Genomic DNA, 19,271 nt, shown 5'->3' with positions numbered 1-19,271 from the left:
TTAGGACAGTGCATATACGTCTTTTGAGGATATATTTATGTACTTTGCACCTTATTTTGGCGATATTTTTACATCTATATTGGAGATGTGGAGTGTGTAGGTTTATGTGCTGGACAGATTCATGGTCCGCACGTGGGTAATATGATTGTATACAATTTGTGCTTTTTCAATAAATTATATATTTATTAGATGTGCGGCCCATCTGTGTGGCATTTCTTTCTTCTTTTGCTGGGATACTTATTCCATATTGATACCAGGGCCAGCACTCTGTGATACTTGATAGGTTTGCCCCCATTTTTTGTGTTTAGGGATTATCATGTTATGCTCACATGTGGCATCTTTGCCGCAATTTTTGGAATTTTACTGCAAAAATGACTGCTATTTGGTAAAACAAATTTCCAGGTTATTCGACTCTTCTGAATTATTAGTTTGCCAGATACTAAAATATCACTGTACACAGCTTGCATTCAGAAAACAGTTCCTATCTGTCAAACTGCAAATTTGAAAGTCTCCCAGAACAAGCCATATAACTGGCTTTTCACAACTGGGCATCATCATCGTCATTGATTCACTTTGTAAGGATACATCCTGCATTTCCAGCATTCATCCCATTTCTGTATTTCTAATTCTTTATTTGGGTGAATCAGGCACATGATAAAAAATAATGTCATCTGCTCAGTAAATGCTGCTACGCTATGATTGATAGTTTAATCTCATGATATTGATTTCATTTCCGTAATGTAAGACAGTGTGACATCAAGAGGCAAAAATTATAAATAATTGCACGCACAGGACAGGGAGACTAGATATGATGGACGGGTCAGAGAAGAGCAGAACTGACTCCAGTATTTCTGAGCACATCCTCAGCCTTAACATTTAGAAATATAAGCAGTTAGGAAACCATTTAACTGCACTGGAACCAATAACCTCTTGTAAAATGTGCACTGTATTGTAGTAATTTTAGGACTGAGCTACTATAACAGAAACAGCATATAGACCCATTTTAATGCCCACCATTTCATAATATATCTTTATAGAGGAACAGGGGAAATGTCTTTCTGATTTAACAAATTATTAGATACTGACTGTGTGCAGTCACCACTAGGGGGAGCTAACTGCATATGGGTTTATTCTGTTAATGTCTGATGGCAGGAAATATGCAAAAATAAAATACTGACCTGTTACATCCCCTGCTGCTCTAGTGATGTCTCTACAGTGGTTCCTGCCACTCTTAGTTTACTTTCCTACAGTGAAGTCCATCCACATAAAATCTGTAGTCAACCACTCACCTCAACCACTTTAAACTCAATGGAAACTGTGTATATAAGTATGCAGTGAGCTCCCCCTAATGGCGACTGTGGGTAAACACATACAGTCAGGTCCATAAATATTGGGACATCGACACAATTCTAACATTTTGGGCTCTATACACCACCACAATGGATTTGAAATGAAACAAACAAGATGTGCTTTACCTGCAGACTGTCAGCTTTAATATGAGGGTATTTACATCCAAATCAGGTGAACGGTGCAGGAATTACAACAGTTGGCATATGTGCCTCTCACTTGTTAAAGGACCAAAAGTTTTTTATTCAGCCAAATGCTTCAGAATGACCCAGAGCATACTGCAAAAGCAACCAAAGAGTTTTTTTAATGGAAAGAAGTGGAATGTTATGCAATGGCCAAGTCAATCACCTGATCTGAATCCGATTGAGCTGCATTTCACTTGCTGAAGACAAAACTGAAGGGAAAATGCCCCAAGAACAAGCAGGAACTGAAGACAGTTGCAGTAGGGTCCTGGCAGAGCATCACCAGGGATGAAACCCAGCGTCTGGGGATGTCTATGCGTTCCAGACTTCAGGCTGTAATTGACTGCAAAGGATTTGCAACCAAGTATTAAAAAGTGAAAGTTTGATTTATGATTATTATTCTGTCCCATTACTTTTGGACCCTTAAAGGGAGTCTTTCACCTAATCTGAGCGTTTTAGACCGCTCAGATCAGGTTATAGACTCTTTAACCCTCATTACGATCATACCTTTCTCTTATGTGTCCCTCGCCCAGATAATGAAAATAATACTTTTTAAACTTTTGCAAATTACCTTCTGAAGGTACCCAGGGGCGGCGTTACTGGGCGATGTGCCCAGAAAAACACACCTCCAGCCGGCGGACGTCACGAGCGGCACCAGAGGACGGCGGGCTGGGAACTGGCCCGCACCTGCGCACTGCTCTGCCCATTATGGGCAGATGAACAGCTTTTCATATTGCGCATGCGCCGGCCAACTAAAGACAGCCGGCCGGCGCATGCGCAATATGAAAGGATGTTCCTCTGCCCATAATGGGCAGAGCAGTGCGCAGGTGCGGGCCAGTTCCCAGCCCGCCGTCCTCTGGTGCCGCTCGTGACGTCCGCCGGCTGGAGGTGTGTTTTTCTGGGCACATCGCCCAGTAACACCGCCCCTGGGCACCTTCAGAAGGTAATTTGCATAAGTTTAAAAAGTATTATTTTCATTATCTGGGCGAGGGACACATAAGACAAAGGTATGATCGTAATGAGGGTTAAAGAGTCTATAACCTGATCTGAGCGGTCTAAAACGCTCAGATTAGGTGAAAGACTCCCTTTAACAAGTAGGAGGCACATATGCAAACTGTTGTAATTCACCTGATTTGGATGTAAATACCCTCAAATTAAAGCTGACAGTCTGCAGTTACAGCACATCTAGTTATTTTAATTTTAAATCCATTGTGGTGGTGTATAGAGCCAAAAATGTTAGAATTGTGTCGATGTCCCAATATTTATGGACCTAACTGTATTTATTGTCAAAGAAAACAATAGTAATAGTTCAGTACGCTCCAACCCCAAAGAAGTGCAGGATCTTCTTTTATGGTAGGCATACCACTAGTCATAATATACATAAGTGCCATCATCAGTTGTATCAACATTGAGTATAACTATTTATTTAGAAGACTTTTTTCCATCCCTGTCCTCAAGGAACCCCAACAGGCCATATCCAGAGGATTCCCCAAAGATAAAACACATGTGCTAATTATTAATGAAGTAAAACTAATTAAATGTTTTTGCAACACTGAAGAAATTCTCAAAACATGAACGATTGGGTTTTCTTACGACAAATTTGGGAAATACTAATTTAAGATATGCTTGTAATGCACAGCATGGATGCTGACTGAGTTCATATGCACCTACACTCAGGAAATGAGAATTAGCCTGGACCAAAAGGGGGTGGATAGTGTGCTATGACCTGGTCCACATGTGAGTAGAGTGAAAAGGTGCTGCCCTCTGAGAAGCTGCTTTCTGATACAGCTGATGGGAGACTACTGTGCAATCGGAGGGAAGATAGTCAACTTGGGACATCAGTACAGAGTGAGGGGCCGTCAAGCAACACGGCATCCAGAACTGCTGAGTGCCTGTGAAAATGGTGGCAAATACAGCCTGAGTGAGACAGAACTAATTATAAGGGAGATAAAAGAACCTGCCTTCCGGTTCCATCCTGTGGACAATGAGTTGTCCTATTGTCACTTTGCTAGTAATATTATCTGTTCAGCCAAGAGACTGTGTGAACATCCATACAATAAGGGAGAACTCCTGCTTCAGTTTTCAATCATTATTTGTACAGTTCTCAACTATACAGGGCCGGCGCCACCAGTAAGGCGACTTAGGCAGTCGCCTAGGGCGCTATTTAGCAGGGGGCGCCCGTTGCGGTTTAACCCCTTAGTGACCACCCATACGCCTTTTTACGGCGGTCACTAAGGAGCCTTAGGCTGGGCCGCCGCGTTTTTACGGCGGCCCAGTCTAAGCGCTGCACGGCTCCCCCGTGCAGCGGAGAGCGCGGACCCGGCTCTCACAGCCCTCACCGGCAGAAGTGCCGATCCGGGCTGTTTAACCCTTTACATGTCAGGCGCAATGGCGCCCGCTGAATGTAAAGTGGTGACAGAGGGAGCGGACTCCCTTTGTCTCCCATCAGCACCCCGAAAATGCGATCGCGGGGTGCTGATGTGTTGTGAAGCTTACCTCACTTCAGATCAGGGCCCCGAGCCTGTCTTCAGTTATCTCCAGCAGGCTGTACCTCTTTGGCGCAGCCTGCTGGTCAATCTTTGAATAGCATTGCTATTGAAATGTAATGCATTACATTTTAAAAGCAATCAAAATACTGTATATTATAGTCCCCTTGTGGGACGTTTAAGTAGTAAAAAAAATAGAAAAAAAAACACATTTATTAAATAAAAAAATTCCATAAAATAAAAAAATATGCTTTTTTTTCCATTGAAAATACGCTTTTCAATGAAAAAAATTGCAAGAAGAAAATATCCCCCATATGTTTGGTATTGCCGCGTCCGTAACGACCCAGACTACATAAATATTACATAAATTATCCCCTATGGTGAACGCCGTAAAAAAAAAAAAAGACAGAATTTCTAATTTATTCTTAGTTTCCACCGAAAAAAAACGTAATAACAAGCGATCAAAAAGCGGCATTTACTCCAAAATGATACCAATGAAAAATACAAGTTGTCCCTCAAAAATCAAGCCCTCACACAACTCCATATAAAAAATAAAAAAAGTTATGGGTCTCGTGAAGTGGCAATGCAAAATCATTTTTTGGTTAATAAAAGGGGTTTATTGGAAGAAAAGTAGTAAAACGTAAAAAAAATTATAAGTATTTAGTATCAATGTAATCGTACTGACCCAGAGAATAAAGATATTATGTTATTTATACCGAAAAATGAAGGCCGTAAAATTTATAATGTAAAAACGCAGTGGCAGTATTTCTATTTTTCCCCATCCCCCTCCCAGAAAGAGTTAATAAAAGTTAATCAAAAAGTTATGTGTACCCAAAAATGGTGCCATTAAAAACTACAACTTGTCCCGTAAAAAACAAGCCCTCATAAAGCTATATAGACAATTTTTTTTTAAAGTTATAGCTCTTGGAACGAGACCATGAAAAAAGGAAGAAAAACGCTTGGTCATAAAGGCCCAAACAGGCTTGGTCACTAAGGGGTTAAAAAGAAAAAAAAAAGTTGGTTATATAAGTTCGGCCGGCTGGCCGGCGGCGTCCCTCATGCTGCGCCGCCTGATCGGCTGAAGCTGAGCACTTGCCGCTCTAAAGAATCCTGCCTGCTGTGTCTGCTCTGTGCTGTTGTTAATGTAGCGTGGCCGAGCTCTGTCTGGTCCGTGGTACAGGAGCTTTTGTTTCCTGTACCCGGCTGGACTGACAGGAAGTGCTCACTTAGTGTGCACTTCCTTTCAGTCCGGCCGGGTACAGGAAACAAATGCTCCTGTACCGCGGACCGAACAGAGCTCGGCCACGCTACACTAGAGGTGGGGGTAGAATGAGAGTGACGGGGGGGGGGGGGGGAAATAATGAGAGTGACAAAGGGGGGTGGAATAATAAGAGTGACAAAGGGGGGGTGGAATAATGAGAGTGACAAGGGAGGGGGGGAATAATGAGAGTGACAAGGGAGGGGGTGGTGGAATAATGAGAGTGACAAGGGAGGGGGGAATAATGAGAGTGACAAGGTAGGGGGGGGTGGAATAATGAGAGTGACAAGGGGGGGAATAATGAGAGTGACAAGGGGGGGATAATGAGAGTGACAAGGGAGGGGGGTGGAATAATGAGAGTGACAAGAGAGGAGGGGAATAATGAGAGTGACAAGGGAGGGGGTGGAATAATGAGAATGACAAGGGGGGTGGAATAATGAGAGTGACAAGGGAGGGGGGAATAATGAGAGTGACAAGGGAGGGGGGGAAATAATGAGAGTGACAAGGGAGGGGGGGAATAATGAGAGTGACAAGGGAGGGGGGAAATAATGAGAGTGACAAGAGAGGGGGGGTGGAATAATGAGAATGACAAGGGGGGGTGGAATAATGAGAATGACAAGGGGGGGTGGAATAATGAGAGTGACAAGGGAGGGGGGGATAATGAGAGTGACAAGGGAGAGGGGGAATAATGAGAGTGACAAGGGAGGGGGGGAATAATGAGAGTGACAAGGGGGGGATAATGAGAGTGACAAGGGAGGGGGGGAATAATGAGAGTGACAAGGGAGGGGGGAATAATGAGAGTGACAAGGGAGGGGGGAATGAGAGTGACAAGCAGGGGGGAGAGAGTGACAAAGGAGGGAGGGGGGAGAGAGTGACAAAGGAGGGAGTGGGGGGAAGAGGGTGACAAGGTTGGGGGGAAGAACAGAGTGACAAGGGAGGGGGGGGAGTGACAAGGGAGGGGGGGAGAACAGAGTGACAAGGGAGGGGGGGAGAAGAGAGTGACAAGGGAGGGAGGGAGAAGAGAGTGAGAAGGGGGGGGGGGGGAGAAGAGAGTGACAAGGGAGTCCGCAGAGCCAGACCAAGAGCCAGACTGCAGCCAGAGACCAGCTCATCTTATTGTCCTGGTGGTAAGTAGACAATGCAATATGTTTATTATGTAATTGTTTAGTTATTAATACTACATTGGAAACTAATTTACCTCACATTTAGGGTCCATTCACACATCCGTGTGTGTTTTGCGGATGCACAAAACACGGACAGCGGCGATGTGCGTTCCGCATTTTGCGGACCGCACATTGCCGGCACTAAGAATATGCCTATTCTTGTCCGCTATTGCGGACAAGAATAGGACATGTTCTATTTTTTCAGGATCGGAATTGCGGATCCGGGTCCGCAATTCCGGATTGGGGCCGCACCTCGTGCGGCCCCATAGAAATGTATGGGTCCGCAATTCCGTTCCGCAAAAAGAGACAGCTACAAGAAGCTGGATTAACCCTAAGGGAAACATAGCAGTTCTTTTAATTTGAAAGCTGAGAAAGGGGTGGAACATGGGCAGATCATCTGATAAGGCGGGGGGCGGCAAATTTTATCTTGCCTAGGGCGGCAAAAATCCTTGCACCGGCCCTGCAACTATATGCAGCAATCCCATAGAGAATTAATAAATTGGCAGCTGTCATGTGCACCCTGGTACTCCATTTATTTGACAAAGTTCAGAGAGGATGGAAGCTGCTTATGCTCCCTCTTTTGAAGCCCAAGAAAGCTACCGAGACTAAAAGATCTCTGCAAGATCTACAGAAAGAAAAGGAGAGAAAGATAAAGGACAGAAAACTTGGAATCTGCATGGCTAAGCATAGGAGTCAGTAAAGTTATCTGCTGCTACAGCCATTCAGACACTGTTAAGACACCTTGTCGTGGCGAGTGGGCCTATTCTTTTTGATCAAATTGTATACTAATGCTTCATGTACAGCATGCAACATAGGGGTAGGTATACGATAAATTGCGCTGAGAAGCGATGTTAATTATGCTGAGAAGCAGTTACTAGATAAAAGCATAGTATTGAGGATGTGCAATCCAGTTTCACTCTTATATTTTACACTGTTAAGACACCCTTCACACTTGAACATGTCCTGACCAGGCGTGCCTTCAAAACCCTATATCCTTCAGTGGACATTTTAGCCATGATTGCCAGAGTACTGTTGTTGCGACGACCGGGCCACAGGGGTGTAGTGAGTGAGTGAGAGTTGAGGTGCCCTTGATGGTAATGGGTATGCTTAGGATGCTTTGGTGGCTGGGCCCCTGTGTTCGTGATGCCAGCACCGCAAGGTGCAATTAGGAGTTAGAGTTGAATGATGAGAGAGGCAGTAGTTGAACCAAACTTGTAAATTGTAGCCTTGCAATAAGTATAGCAGCACTTTGTCAAAAATATGGCAGGCAAACTCTCTGCTCCATTATTTGAAAAGGTTGCACAAGATACAGCAATTATTCTCTTAAACCCCGGAAGGGTCCCTGGAAGGGGTATTACAGTAAAGGATTAATGTCCTAGTCTTGGACTACAAAAGTTGCAGTAGTATGGTCCCCTGGGCTAGGAACAGGACAGAGACAAGTCTGTCTCCTCTCCTCCTAACTCCTCATTCCTAGTCTCCTCCTAACCTCCTGTGTCTGACCTATATAAATGGTGTTAAAGTGACACCTAGAGGTGGATATGTGTAATGAATTGAACCAGCCTGAAATGGAAATTTAACAGCATTGACAAAGGAAAATACAATAAATGGTGCAAAATGACATAGGATGGCACAAACAATTTTGGAGAGTTCCCATTCACCTGAAGTGGGACACTACATTGTCACTATAGATTCTACTGAGAGATACTTTAGCAAGGATAGAAGAAAGGAAGAGGGCCATAACTCACATCCTTGCCTAAACCGATACATTGTTATGTGGGAGAGAATTGATCTGTGTACAGTTGGAATTGTAACTGCTATAGATGGATGTACTACAACTCTCATTTTGCACTATATTAAAGACAGATATTTATTCTATCTCTGGCCTTGTTTTCTAACTCTAAGGCCTCTTTCACATGAGCGTGTCCGGATAAGGTCCGGATGCGTTGCGGCAAACCCGCGCTAGTACGTACCCAATTGCAGTCAGTTTTGACTGCGATTACGTTCCGTTGTTCAGTTTTTATCGCGCAGGTGCAATGTGTTTTGCACGTGCGTGATAAAAAACAGAATGTGGTACCCAGACCCGAACTTCTTCACAGAAGTTCAGGTTTGGGTTCAAGGTTGTGTAGGTTGTATTATTTCCCCTTATAACATGGTTATAAGGGAAAATAATAGCATTCTGAATACAGAATGCACAGTACAATAGGGCTGGAGGGGTTAAAAAAAAATGTTAAAAAATTTAACTCACCTTAGTCCACTTGATCGCGCAGCCGGCATCTCTTCTGTCTTCTTCTTTGAGGAATAGGACCTTTGATGACGTCACTGCACTCATCACATGGTCCATCACATGATCTTTTACCATGGTGATGGATCATGTGACGGACCATGTGATGAGCGCTGTGACGTCATCACAGGTCCTTTTCCTGTGCACAGCAAAGATGAAGACAGAAGAGAAGGCGGGCTGCGCGACCAAGTGGATTAAGGTGAGTTAAATTATTTTTTTTTTTTTAACCCCTCCAGCCCTATTGTACTATGCATTCTGTATTCAGAATGCTATTATTTTCCCTTATAACCATGTTATAAGGGAAAATAATAATGATCGGGTCTCCATCCCGATCATCTCCTAGCAACCGTGCGTGAAAATCGCACCGCATCCGCACTTGCTTGCGGATGCTTGCGATTTTCACGCAGCGCCATTCACTTCAAATAGAGCTTGCTGCGATTTTCACGCAACGCACAAGTGATACGTGAAAATCACTGCTCATGTGCACAGCCCCATAGAAATGAATGGGTCTGGATTCAGTGCGGGTGCAATGCGTTCACTTCACTTCATTTCAATGAATGCGGTTGCGGTTGCGGACAAGAATAGGCATTCTCTATATAGCGCTGGCCATGTGGGGTCCGCAAATGCGGAACGCACACGGCCGTTATCCGTGTTTTGCGGATATGCAATTTGCGAACCACAAAACACTTACGGTCGCGTGAATGCACCCTTATCCCACACACCGGCCATTGCACTTCCCACACCATGCCTTGCACTTATCCAGACAGCTAACATTAGGGAGCAACTAAACCACCATCAAGCAGGAGCCCCATAATTCCGGTGTGCCCCAAGGGAAGAAAAGGTTCCCCCTTCTTTTACTGCACAGCTCTATGGAACAACAGTGTGAGGACATCCGCTGTGATTGGTTGACATCCAGAGACACTACCACTCCCATCCTCCTCTCTGACTCCTCATGGGCTCATTGCTCATATCTCTTTGTCAATTATAGTCAGGAGGATTTGGAGAGGAACAGCACAATTAAGAGTTATAAGAAAAGATGCTCCAAGATTGTTATCTCATGGGGAATACAAGTACAAAAGGTTATTTAGGAACATTTAACTATATATTAGCACCTGCAGAAACTTCTGTGGCCCAAATCATCCCTATAATTCACTGTGTTTGCAATAATAAGCTAAGCATAGCTAAATAAAGCATTCGGCTTCTAGTTCAGATTGTTCATGCTCATAACATCTACAATTTCTAAGAATTCTGCGTTCTTAAATGTCTGTTATACTATCATTCTTAGAAGACACTGAGAAGAGGCTGCTGCCAAAGGAAGAACTTGAACAATGTGTTCCTGTGAGGCGAGTGCTTTCTTTTGTAACATACTTCAACAATAGGCATCCCATGTAAGGTCAAGAATTTTACTGCACTTGGACATTATCACCTGGAAGACATAACAGTCATGCCTTTTCCAGTGGATAACTTGCTGATTCTGGTATTAATTAGAGTACCTTAACCTAACTAATTCTTAACTTACCTAATTGTAATGGTATTGTCATGTCAGAGGCCCGTGCTGTTCCGCTCACCTGGGCGGGCATGGGTGCTGCTTTACGTACCCAGCTAGTTCTTGTTATTTTGTGGTTCAGACATTTCAAAAGCTTTACCCTCCTGTACCCACCTGTAGTGGACCCAGCCTCCAAAGTCCAATGCACCTCTTTGTCGCGCACGCAGCGTTCTGCGCTTGCTAGACTCCCCTCTCATGTCTGTCAGTAGGGTATGCATGCTCCCCATCTCTTAAAGGGCCACACCCTCTAATCTTTATCAGCCAATAGCTAGCCACCTAGAGTAATTAAGGCATCCTCCCTTGTGGGAGGGTGTCTGAGCAATAGGTTTACTAGCTTGCTAGATTCTGCAAAAGTGCTATAAATCTGCTTGTCTTCTTGTGTTCCGAGCTCTGCTTGATTCTCGAATTTTGACCCTCTGTCTGACTTGTGCCTGATCACCATACTGACCCTGTGCTGCCTGTCATGAGCTTTCGACTGTTTCACAGATTCACACGAATTCTGCCTGCCCTGATCTTGGCCTGTTACTAATTAGTTATGCTTGATCCCTTGGTGCTTTACTCCAGTGTTTATGACCCCTATGGGTCTGCAGCCAACCACACACAGGACTACTCCAAGAGGTACCAGCATGGTGGCTCCCCTGCAGTGAAGTCCAGATCCTTGTATAGGGGTTAAAGGGTAATCCCAGGGGACTGCCCAAAGTCAAACCTGGTTGGTGCAGTGGTTCCACACTCACTAACTGTCACAGGTATATTGTTATAAAATATCAAAATATTATGATCGAGGGCAGAAGGCAACTACTGGGACCTCCACTGACCCAGGGAAGAAAGGTTCTAAGGTACTTTTAGCTAGTTTTCTGCACTTCATATGGACAGGACCATGTGTGTGCATGAAAAACCAGAATCACACCTTTCATTCTGGAAATCCTGCGAGTCTCATAACTCAAACTCACTTATCCTCGCTACATTATTGTAAAGTGAAAAAAAAAAGAAGAAAAAAAACACCTGAAAAGTTGTGATTTAGTTGAGAATGACAAAATATGAACTGCTAGTGGTGTTTGCTCAATGACCACACAACTCAAGTGGTGCAACATTTACTTTGGGTTCTGCAGCAAGGTAAATGTTGAGACAGGGTCACAATAATACTGGTCATACAGATGCTGGATGTATGCATGTCCTCCTGTGGTGTGTCATTCCAAGCTCTCAACATGGAAGCTGAGATCAGTTAAGGTGGTTGTTGCATTAAGGATCAGTCATTCCCATGCAGTCCCAGACATTCTTGATGGGGAGAGTTCTGGAGAAGTTGGCCAGGGTAGGTGTTAGATACCCTGAAGAGAACATTGTGTAGCTCAGGCAGTGTGTGGGCAAACATTATCTTACTGGAACACCAGCTCTCCTAAATGAGTAAAAAAAAGGCAGCGAGACTGGTTCCACAATGGACATACCAAACGCTGGTCAAAGTTCCATCCACAATTACTACATGGAAATGGCCATGGTAGCTATTGATGCCCCACGCCATGACAACTGGTGTTGGTCTTGGGTATCTCTGTAGTATATATGATGGCAGTAGGTGCTCTCCAACCCTCCTGCAAACTCTGATGTGGCCATTAATGGCAAACAATAGTGATCATTGAAGAAAGGAAAGTTATAAGGATGCTTACATGTCTGTTTTGGGCATTTAAAAGTCGCAAATGGAGCAAAAGAAGTTTCATAGGGTTTAAAATAGTACAATAAAATATACTGCACAAAAAATTACCTTTTTAATCTTTGCTTGCCAAAAGTTGAAAAAGTTTGAATGGTCTATCTGAAGTGGGGCAATATATAACTTTTAGACAGATTTATTAATAGTGATGAGCAGCAGGGGCAATATTCGAATTCGCGATATTTCGTGAATATTTGGGCGAATATTCGTCATATATTCGAGAATTCGCGAATTCATGATCTCCAGGCATTATTTTCTTGATTGCGAAAATACAAATTTTCGCATATAAAAATCGCATGAACTGGTATTTTCCCAAAAATCGAATATTCGCAATTAGGAATATATTTTGCGATATTCGAAATATTCGTGAATTCTCGAAGTGCCAATATTCGCGATTAAAATTCGCAATTCGAATATTCGTGATCAACACTATTTATTAATACTAAAGCCAGAAAAAGGTTCAAAAATTGGTATGGACAACCTGAATCCCATTCTTAGCCTTAGGGTCCATTCACACATCCGCAAAATGAGTCAGCATCAATTGCGAAATTTTGCAGAACAGGTGCAGACCCATTCATTCTCAACGGGGCTGGAATGTGCTGTCCGGATCCACATTTGCTGATCCGCACTTACATTCTGCAAAAAAATAGAATGTCCTATTCAAGAAAAGGCATTTTCCATGAGAGTACGGGCGATGTGCGGAACGTGTGAATAGACTCTTACTGAATATCAATTACCTTATTTCAATTTACAACATATTTTCTCCTATGCTTTGCATTGTTGAAAAAAATTATAATTCTGTCTATTCACTTTACTTACCAAGTGAATGGTTCTGTCCTGTCACATCTGTCATATGAGCAGTGACTGAGGCCTTCAGGGCAGTGTTAAGAAGGTTGCCATCAGAAGACAGGTAAACGAGGAATGAATCAGCAAGACTGGGTTTGTCGAAGCTAACCTGAGTGAGTACATATGAGCGTGAGATGGTAATGGTTAACACATGTAAAATCACAATCTATTCATATACCAGGTTAAGTGCCATCTGTCATACTGCAAGAAACACGTGAATCTCTTCGCATCCGAACTTCAGGATAAATTTGATTTGCCGCAAAGCCATATTTCCCTGTGCTTTGCAGTAGCAAATTGATTCAAACTGAAAAAGTGTAAAAAGCCCAAAAAAAAATACTTACCTGATCCATTTGCTCGCGATGGGCCGATCACTGCCATCTTGCTTAAAGATCTCGACCAACATCCCGTGCATGGTGACATCCCGTCCATTCGGCGTGATGACGTCATCGCGGGCCGCACAAGATTTTGCACCAGATCTCCTAGCAAGATGGCGGCGGTCGGCCCCTCACAAGCGAATGGATCAGGTAAGTATTTTTTTAATCTTTTTTACACTATTTCAGTTTAAATCAATTTGCTATCGCAAAGCACAGGGAAATTTGGCTTTGAGGTGAATCAAATTTATCCTGAGATTCGGATTGAAGTTCACAAAGATTAGCTCGTCACTAGTCATCAATAGCAGATCGGTGGTGGTCTGATTTTTTTAATTTTACACTCTGTTATTAATATCAGATGCCATGATCATGTATGAATGCGGCATCTGAGGGGTACAATGACGGAGATGCACAACCTCTGCTCTCTGTCAATGCACCCAATACTTACAAAGAAATGTACTTCGTGACAAAGTAATTCGTCACAATGTGTTTTTTTTTTCTTTTAATTCAGCGAAGCATCACTGTTGATGACCTATCCTAAGGATAGCTCAGCCAGATTCTATCTAATATATAAAGCTGAGTGTATGTGTGTGTGTGTGTGTGTGTGTATGTGTGTCCGCTAAAGGAATCAGCACGAAATTTGGCACACAGGGACATCAGGTGTCCGGGAACATTTTAGACCAGGTCTCAGCTCTCTAGGACATACCGTTCCTGAGATATCCCCCAAAAATACATTAACCAATAGAAGCTTGGTCACATGACCTGTATCAGCCAATAGAAGCTTGCAGGCCATTAGCCTCCACATACACAGTTTAACTCCAGGTTTCCATAACAACCCAGCCATTTTTCTTCACTGCTGTAGGAGAGCTTTAAAGGAAATCTGTCACCAGGATAATCGCTATCGAAGTAAAGCCATGGCTTAAAGAGGACCTTTCATGCAATTTTATTAAGGTAGATATATACCTGTACTTGCTGCCACCCTGCTTGATTTTTTAAAATATGCCTCCTATGCCCCGCTGTGCCCTGCCGGATTTCTCCTGCTCAGTATGCTAATACTGAGCATTGGAGCAATGAGGAGGAGACTGACTCTCCGTGGGTGTCTCCTTCTCCCTGGCTGTAGCGCTGTCCTATCGCAGTGCAGCGTGTCACATCCAGGGAGAGAAAACCTATATTAGCATACTAATATACAGTACAGACCAAAAGTTTGGACACACCTTCTCATTCAAAGAGTTTTCTTTATTTTCATGACTATGAAAATTGTAGATTCACACTGAAGGCATCAAAACTATGAATTAACACATGTGGAATTATTTACATAACAAAAAGTGTGAAACAACTGAAAATATGTCATATTCTAGGTTCTTCAAAGTAGCCACCTTTGGCTTTGATTACTGCTTTGCACACTCTTGGCATTCTCTTGATGAGCTTCAAGAGGTAGTCACCTGAAATGGTTTTCACTTCACAGGTGTGCCCTGCCAGGTTTAATAAGTGGGATTTCTTGCCTTATAAATGGGGTTGGGACCATCAGTTGCGTTGTGGAGAAGTCAGGTGGATACACAGCTGATAGCCCTACTGAATAGACTGTTAGAATTTGTATTATGGCAAGAAAAAAAGCAGCTAAGTAAAGGAAAACGAGTGGCCATCATTACTTTAAGAAATGAAGGTCAGTCAGTCCGAAAAATGGGGAAAACTTTGAAAGTGTCCCCAAGTGCAGTCACAAAAACCATCAAGCGCTACAAAGAAACTGGCTCACATGCGGACCTCCCCAGGAAAGGAAGACCAAGAGTCACCTCTGCTGCAGAGGATAAGTTCATCCGAGTCACCAGCCTCAGAAATCGCAGGTTAACAGCAGCTCAGATTAGAGACCAGGTCAATGCCACACAGAGTTCTAGCAGCAGACACATCTCTAGAACAACTGTTAAGAGGAGACTGTGTGAATCAGGCCTTCATGGTAGAATATCTTCTAGGAAACCACTGCTAAGGACAGGCAACAAGCAGAAGAGACTTGTTTGGGCTAAAGAACACAAGGAATGGACATTAGACCAGTGGAAATCTGTGCTTTGGTCTGATGAGTCCAAATTTGAGATCTTTGGTTCCAACCACCGTGTCTTTGTGCGACGCAGAAAAGGTGAATGGATGGACTCTACATGCCTGGTTCCCACCGTGAAGCATGGAGGAGGAGGTGTGATGGTGTGGGGGTGCTTTGCTGGTGACACTGTTGGAGATTTATTCAAAATTGAAGGCATACTGAGCCAGCATGGCTACCACAGCATCTTGCAGCGGCATGCTATTCCATCCGGTTTGCGTTTAGTTGGACCATCATTTATTTTTCAACAGGACAATGACCCCAAACACACCTCCAGGCTGTGTAAGGGCTATTTGACCATGAAGGAGAGTGATGGGGTGCTGCGCCAGCTGACCTGGCCTCCACAGTCACCGGACCTTAACCCAATCGAGATGGTTTGGGGTGAACTGGACCGCAGAGTGAAGGCAAAAGGGCCAACAAGTGCTAAGCATCTCTGGGAACTCCTTCAAGACTGTTGGAAGACCATTTCAGGTGACTACCTCTTGAAGCTCATCAAGAGAATGCCAAGAGTGTGCAAAGCAGTAATCAAAGCAAAAGGTGGCTACTTTGAAGAACCTAGAATATGACATATTTTGAGTTGCTTCACAATTTTTTGTTATGTATATAATTCCACATGTGTTAATTCATAGTTTTGATGCCTTCAGTGTGAATCTACAATTTTCATAGTCATGAAAATAAAGAAAACCCTTTGAATGAGAAGGTGTGTCCAAACTTTTGGTCTGTACTGTATATCTCTCCTAATAAAATCGCATGAAAGGTCCTCTTTAATAACTGTGGATGACACTGTTAAGGGAGCGGAGTGCTGTGGAGGTCACAGTTCAAGGAGCAGGTAAGGAGGCCATTCAGGCCACCCTGAAAAGATGGACTTAAAACTCCGCCCCCAGGTCCCACTAAGTCACTCCTCTGATTTGGTTTTGCAACGCCCCCTCCAACTCAGCTGACAGGGATTGAAAAAATGAAGTTGAAAATCAACTTCTGTCAGCTGCAGAGGTGGGGAGGAGGGTGACTTTCTCCCTGCAGCTCACACTTATGACAGCCCAGTGCTGCTGTCTTAGAGTGAGCTGTTCAAAAGAACATGCCCCCGATGCAGTTAGGCCACACATCCTCCCACTCCTCAGCGGACAGGGATTGAAAAATGAAGTTAAAAACCAACTTCTAGGTTCAGTGCTGCTGTCTGAGAGTGAGCTGTTCAAAAGGACATCCCTGTGTCCGTCCAGGCCCTGTGCCAGACTGAAGACAGGGAGTCTGAAAGCCTAAAACTGGACCTCTGGCCACCCTAGGGGCATGCTGCCGTGGAGGTCTCAGTTAAGGGGGTGGGCTGATGTGGAGGTCCCATTTTAATGAGACAGGGCACTGTGGGGGGGTCAGTGTTAAGGGGTGGGGGGCTGTGGAGGTCACTTTTAAGGCGGTGGGGTGCTGTAGATGTCACTGTTATAGTGGATACTGTCGATATCTTTTAATGACACACACAAACATTAAATGAAATAGATTAAATATACCTGAGCGAAGCCGGGTCCTTCAGCTAGTAACTTTATAAATATAAACATGAGATCCACATTTAAAAAAATTACACAATTTTCACTCCAATTTAGAATAGTTATATTACCTTCAACCATACATTCTGTCCAGGAAGCACATGGCAGGGATTCCATGAAAGCCTCTTATTTCCAGGTATCTCACCGAACGTCAGGCAACTCTACAAACAAAATACAAGACACGTCTAGAAAAATAATCTTCCTTTTTTTCCACCTCGGTTGCCAATAGTTTCCATTTTTTTTTTTTTTCGGGGACACTTCAAAAGTATCTAAACACATAATGAGCTGTATTATGTAGTGATGGACCATAGTGTGCTAAATTATCCATCAAAACATGTTTACCAACCAGAGTTATTTTGTATTTTAAATGATTCCGTAGAATAAATATTCATTTACTAAACCCAAATAACTAGAATAATACAACTTGAGCCAGTGTGAATTAGAAAAATATATTTTGCAACATTTCTAGCACAAATTTTAGACAACTTGGGGATGTTTATGAAGCTGCTAAAAATCTGAAAATATTGATAGGTTCTACAGATGCAGAAACAGAGGCAACTGCAAACAGAGGACTAGAGATGAGCAAATCGATTCATCGTTCATCAGAAAAAATTTACATCTGTGAGGGAGCATCCTTCTACAGACATTTCCCTAATGTGTCGGCAGATAAACATGGCCACATATCTCGCAAGGCCATGATAATCTCGCACATGCACTGTTAATGAAATGTAAAAGTTTATACTATGTAATCTTATACATAGACCTCTACAATATATGGAATGTAAGCCATAAATGTTGCATCTTCTACATAGAAATATGTAGCCAATCATCTGCAAATGAGTGGGTTTGTGTGCAGTATGCATAAATTGTGGATCGGACCCAAAATACGGTCATGATGCATGAAGCCTAATCCAACATAATTTCTCCACCTGGGTCCTTGGGTACCTGTGCAAATACACCATTTAATGGCCTACAAAGTGACAGTCTGTGGTGCTGTACAGAACATTGCGAACTGTGGGTTGCCTCAGAAGAACTCAATCAATGTACTGTGAAGTCACATTAAAATGTAGTGAGGAGACGTGCTGCAAACATGGAAAAACCTTTGACAGAAACTAAGAGCTGTCACATATACAAGTCGTGTGTAATAAGCGGTTGTTATGCTTTATCTGTGATTTTTAATTTTTTTTTGTCGTTTTTGTTTAGGCTCGTAAATTACCTTCATGTGGGTTTCCAAAGAGACAAACAACTCAGAGGCGTTTAGAAATCTCATGGACAAGAGAACCAAAAATAATTTAACTTATATTTAAAACTTCTTCTCCTTACATGAACGTGTTCCTCTCAGTAAGTCCTCATGCACATGACCGTTGTTCTGGTCCGCATCCGAGCCGCAGTTTTTGCCGCTCGGATGCGGACCCATTCACTCCGTGTGCTGTCCACATCCGTTGCTCCGTTATGTAGCTCCGCAAAAAAAATAATAACATGTCCTATTCTTGTCCGTTTTGCGGACAAGAATAGGCATTTCTACAATGGGCCGCCTGTTCCGTTCGGCAAATTGCGGAAGGCACAAGAGCGGCTTCCATGTTTTGCGGACCGCAAAAAACAGAATGGTCGTGTGCATGAGGCCTAATACTATACGTGGTGGAGGAGAGGTCTGTATGTTCAGGATGATGCTGTCTCAACTAGCTCTCATATATCAGCACAGATTTATTCCTGAACTGATTTCTCCTTCTACTGCCCATGTGAAATATTTTCTCCCTTATGCTAATTGGTGTTGAGGAGTGAATGATTTCCCCTTCCCTCCCTCTGCAGACTGCTTTGTGTGCGCGTTTCTCTATATCTTTACTGTGAAGACTTGGATGCTTTATTCCCTCTCCACACTTTGATCTGCTTATGTAAATTCTCTCCCAATCCCTGCTGCTGTCTGTAAAGAGAAAAAGCTGTCCATACACATTCAATAACTGTCGACTATCTCTCCCATCCCCCTTCTGGTTTCCTCATACACCAACCCATTCCCTTGTCCAGCACAAGTTAGTGTGTCAGCACGTTCAACCGAAAAATGTATAGAGTGTATAGCCTTAGGGACTGGGCTTTTTTTCGTTTTTGCATCTTTGTTTTTTTTCCTCCCCAATTTCCAATACCCAAAACTTTTTACAATCACATAGCCATAGGAGGGCTTATTTTTTGCAGGACAAGATGTACATTTTAATGTCACTATTTCATTTGCCAAATCTTGTATTGGAAAACTGGAAAACAATTCTTTGTGAGGTAAAATTGAAAAAACAGCAACACACAATTCCACATTGTATTTTTGGGTTGGATACTACAACATTAATTAAAAATGACATGGCAGCCTTATTCTGTGGGTCAATACAATTATAGTGATACCAACTTTGTATAGTTCGTATTTTGTTTTATCACATAAAAAAAATCTTTGAAAAAAATACAACTATAACTTTTTTATATTCCTGTCT

The 19,271-nt window shown here is 43.0% G+C and overlaps 1 protein-coding gene across 1 annotated transcript in view; it reads right to left on the bottom strand.

Moving 5' to 3' along the window:
- Positions 1–19,271, bottom strand: part of PAPPA2 (pappalysin 2) — a 209,485-nt gene that overhangs the window by 73,921 nt on the left and 116,293 nt on the right. Inside the window, exons 12-13 of the mRNA XM_044301283.1 lie at positions 16,872–16,961; positions 12,782–12,917 (exon numbers count right to left, since the gene is read on the bottom strand). Of these exons, the coding sequence (XP_044157218.1) occupies positions 12,782–12,917; positions 16,872–16,961 (226 nt within the window). The remainder of the gene's footprint in view (positions 1–12,781; positions 12,918–16,871; positions 16,962–19,271) is intronic.

Source organism: Bufo gargarizans, chromosome 7 (genome assembly GCF_014858855.1).
Source record: "Bufo gargarizans isolate SCDJY-AF-19 chromosome 7, ASM1485885v1, whole genome shotgun sequence".
Lineage (NCBI taxonomy): Eukaryota > Metazoa > Chordata > Amphibia > Anura > Bufonidae > Bufo > Bufo gargarizans.
This window is presented reverse-complemented; position numbering and strand designations above follow the sequence as displayed.